General features: G+C 33.7%; 1 protein-coding gene across 1 annotated transcript; it reads right to left on the reverse strand.

Moving 5' to 3' along the window:
• Positions 1–816: 816 nt before the first annotated feature.
• On the reverse strand, positions 817–4011 carry LOC309663055 (uncharacterized protein). The gene is made up of 2 exons (XM_082466365.1): positions 3543–4011; positions 817–3437 (listed from the first exon to the last, which is right to left on the reverse strand). The coding sequence occupies exons 1-2, from the start codon at positions 3635–3637 to the stop codon at positions 2930–2932; spliced, it is 603 nt and encodes a 200-aa protein (XP_082322491.1). The 5' UTR covers positions 3638–4011; the 3' UTR covers positions 817–2929.
• Between the last annotated feature and the right edge of the window lie 932 nt (positions 4012–4943).

Genomic DNA, 4943 nt, shown 5'->3' on the forward strand with positions numbered 1-4943 from the left:
AAATGATTTTTATTCAGAACAGAAACAGAAAGCATTTCTTGGGAGATCAGAGGTTAGAGGCAGCATTCAGGAGCTCAGACCTACAATCTTGCTACAAGAGGAGAATTAACTAATAGATAAGAAAGTTAAGAGAAAAAGCAAATTGAGAGAAAAGTTTCCCACATCATAAGTAATGCAAACACTGTTCTTCTTCCAAATTTCACAAAATGTGTTTGACTTAACAGATGTGTATAATAGACTTCAACAACTTTTCAACTGTAAGATTTAGGCATCAGAATTGCTGGAAGTTCCCTCCTAGCCATTTTCTTGAATTGTTTCATCTCTTTACAAGAAAATGCACAGTGTAAGGTTAACTGCAGATCCATATCTGAGAGAATAGTTTGCCTGTTTGAATAAATAATAGCAGTATTCAAAAAGTTCAACTTCTTCTCTGCACAATTGGTTGGGTTGTATCTCTGACCTAACAAACATTGAGCACAAAAACCTCAGGGGAATCCTTAAGGGAATGTAAATGAATGGTACAGCAAACAATAATAACCAGCACCCACTTCCCAAGTGAATTTCCCCAATCCAAGGAGAAACAACAAACCAGTTTGTGTTTTGCTTTGTTTTAAATAAAGTATGTTTAGCCAATGGGAAATATCAGTCTAATGATCACTGGCCAATTCACATGACTGTATTCTATAGGATACAATGTCATTCTTTAAGGGGGTTCTCTGTATAATTAAGAATTATATTAAGTAGTTAACAAACTCTGTGCATTGGTTTAACCACTGTGGTTTCCACAGAATAAAATATTAATCTTCATTCAAAAGACATATAACACTGTACCAATTGTTATGCACAAAGTTCTAACAGAATCAATACTCCTCATCCTGTAAGTGATTAGTAATGATGGAGGTAATAGAGGTGAACCTACCAATGTGCCCTATAATTTCCTCGCGTAATTCACAGATCACAGTATCGACTGTATCTAGTTGTGAGATTTAAATGAGGTAAAGCATATGCAGTCTATAATTAAGCAGTTGCCTAACAAATGTTGTAATTGTGTTCAATAATCAACTATTACTGGCAGATAATATATGTATTAAAAGGACCCAGGGTCTATGTGAGGTTAGTCAATAAGCACAGAGATGCAAGGAAAAGAAAGCTGGAATTGTGCATTAAAATTCATTAGATCGGTAACTTGGAGCAAATACATGCCTTGCACATATGTTTCTCAACAGTCAAAGAGGGAACAGAACCTGGTCTACCATTGACTGGCTTTATTATGAGGATCAAATGAGAGGTTACATGAAGATTCTTAGACAAAATGTATTCTTCCAGAAATTTATTACAAAGATACTGGACATCAGGTAGTGATAGTGGACATGTTTTGCCAAGGAATTCTTAAAAGGTCTAGCACTTTGCCCACCTGTTTTTCTGTTAAGATTTTTTAAAGGATTTTATCTCATCTTGAGAGAAATTTGTAAAGAATATGATAAGATGGATCCAAACCATGACAATGACACATTATTAAAATCAATATATTTAACAGGTACATTTACAGTTTCTTTCAATCTGTTGTATGTAAAACTGTATCTTGATCATAGCAAAACATTTATTGAAAATATGGAACCATTTTAATACAGTGATAATTTGTACAAAACCTTCAAAGAATCATGGAGATCATTCTAGCCTTCATATACATATACAGGAGTCAGCTCTGTTCTCAAAAAGCTCATTTGTAATGAAAACACTGTTGTCACATATCAGAAAAAGGTCAAAGTTGTGTTATACTAGCCCCAAGGGTAGGTGGCTATTTCTTATAGGGGGACCAATTTGTACAGAATGACAAAGGAAACAATCCGAAAAAAAAAAAAAAACTTTTATGAAAAAGGGAGAAAGTTGCAGGCAGCATCCAAAAGTTGGTCATGCCTACCAAGGAAAGTGTAATTGGCATCCTTACACTCATATTATAAACCAAATGCTACAATAAAGAGTGTTTTTATATCTTTCAGGGATAAAAACCACACCATGATATGTGATTTTACTGTATTAAACAGAAGATTTATATTTTCTAATGAAACCTAAAGTAAAATTGGTGACCCTCATTAATTAATTACACTTGTACTAATGCTTCATTCTATTATAGCCATTGTGAAAATTTTAGTTTCATATGAGTATTTTCACATAATACCTATGTTATAAAATTTGATATGATCTATGAAAAATCTGTGCATGGGTTCCTGACTTGCTAAAGAAAAGAATGTACCAGAAAGTCTTCCTTCTCTTCTTTCAGAGTCCCACATGAATTTCAAACACTGAGAAGATCTCGGGAATGAGAAGGCTTTATATGTCACATGCAATAAAAAGAGTAGTGTAATTAAATTATAGCTCCTGCAACTTGTCCATGTTCAAAAAGAAAAGTCTTATGATAACATCTGGACAATGCTACCTCCTTCTTCTACATACATTTACATGTATTCCTCACAACCTAAACTTCAGCAATTTACTTGTAAGGTACTCTAACTAATGAGAATATGTTTAGATATCTTTATGTTTCACATTAATCTATATTTGACTACTTCATGGAAACCATTTTGCTTCATTCTCACAACAGATCATGAGTTAGATGAGGTAGAATATATATTCAATTGTTACTCCAATTGCTCTAAAGCACAAGTAATAAAATAGGATCCAGGGTCAGGCTTCTGGAACCTCTGAAATTTATTTGCTGTGTGATGTTAGATAACTCCTCTAAGCCTCTGCTACTCATCTATGAGTGGTAATGATTAGTGTATAGAAATCCTATAAGATCAGAGAGAACATTAATTGAGAAAACTCCATGTAATTCCCTTTAGGATAATTCATGACCATTAAAATGGAACCATTAAAGATGATGATGATAATAATGCTCATAATAGTGATGATGCTCTTGCTGCTGCTGCTACTGAAGGCGGTGGTTATGATGGTGATGGTGATGATGACGATGGTGGTACATGGTGATGAAGACGATGGTGGTACCTGGTGATGAAGACGATGGTGGTACATGGTAATGATGACGATGGTGGTACCTGGTGATGATGATGATGGTGGTACATGGTAATGATGACGATGGTGGTACATGGTGATGATGATGATGGTGGTACATGGTAATGATGACGATGGTGGTACCTGGTGATGATGATGATGGTGGTACATGGTAATGATGACGATGGTGGTACATGGTAATTATGATGACGATGGTGGTACATGGTGATGATGACGATGGTGGTACATGGTGATGAAGACGATGGTGGTACCTGGTGATGAAGACGATGGTGGTACCTGGTGATGATGATGATGGTGGTACATGGTGATGATGACGATGGTGGTACATGGTAATTATGATGACGATGGTGGTACATGGTGATGATGACGATGGTGGTACATGGTGATGAAGACGATGGTGGTACCTGGTGATGATGACGATGGTGGTACCTGGTGATGATGATGATGGTGGTACATGGTGATGATGACGATGGTGGTACATGGTAATGATGATGATGGTGACGATGTACATGGTGATAATTGTGGTGGTGATGATGTACATGGTGATGATGACGATGGTGAGGATGATGGGAACAAAAATGGCATAGTGATAATAGTTATACATGTAGTTCTCAACTGCTGATGGCTTGTGCCTGAATATGACAAAGTTTTTTTTAATAAGATCTCCGTAGGAATAAATTTTTGACTTGAGCAATCAGGGTTCCATAATGTTCAGACTTAGACATAAATGGCCTCAAACCAATTTGCTCAGAATACACCAAATCGAAGGAAGTATTAAGAACATTGTTTTCATTTTAGTCATTATTTCCATGTGAAACAAAATTTTTGTCAATAATTATGTTCAAAATAAAGTGTCATTTGAATTATTCTCTGTGTTTCATGTTAAGTATGAACCTCCAAATTAACAAATTTTACCAAAAGAAAGCAGTTTTAATAAATTCTATACCAATTAAGAACATTTGATAATAAATGGTTTTGCATTAACCATTTGATAATAAATGGTTTTCCAATAAACCATTAAATGTTTATTTTAATCTCTTTACATTCCAAAATAAAATTTGATAAGTCTATTTTAACCAGTCCAATATTTTTTATTTCCTTTTCTCATGAAATCTGAATTTCTGGGAGCAAAAGTCAGCATTCTATCAACAAACAAGTTTAACTTTGTACTTAATTTATTGTTATCATATTCTTGCCTTCTGTGGACACAGTAATGAATAGATGATGACATACTGCAGAACAAGAATTATTAACTTTCTGTATTCCCTATCTATCCCAGCCCATCATACAATATCAAACATATTGTAAGTTCTCCTTACATATAAGTGTGGATGAATGAATGAATGATCATTTCTCAGATGACTAGAGAAATTAGGAACAAACAAGGCTTTATTTTTCTAACTATTAGAGCAACATATTTTTATTTATGAAAAATTAGATACTGAAAATATAAACGGAGAAAGAAAATATTACTCAAAATTACAATGTTAACATCGTTTTATTTTGTAGTTTTCTTTTTCTATACATAGTTTAGCCTAGTTTACTTTGTGTGTGTGTGTACATATATAGCATTTAGTTACAACTTATTTTACTTATTTTCTTGCTTATATAGTTTCTTTAAGGATGGTATAGGTGGAACATTTAGAATGTTTTAAATATTTATAATCATAAAGAATGTTGAATAAAATAATACTGTATATCTTGCATAGATTCTCAGAAGTGGATTTTTGAGGAAAAATATTTCAAATATGTGTATCCATATCTACCTATCATCTTCTGTCTAAATATTGTCCAAGATATTTACATCAATTTACACTACCACCAGCAACCTATGAGAATGTTACTTTCACAATAAACACATTCAAATTTTTTTGTGTGAATTCCATCCATGAAAAAAAAAAAAAAGAAAA

Source organism: Balaenoptera physalus, assembly GCF_965194825.1.
Source record: "Balaenoptera physalus genome assembly, chromosome: 6".
Taxonomy (NCBI): Eukaryota; Metazoa; Chordata; class Mammalia; order Artiodactyla; family Balaenopteridae; genus Balaenoptera; species Balaenoptera physalus.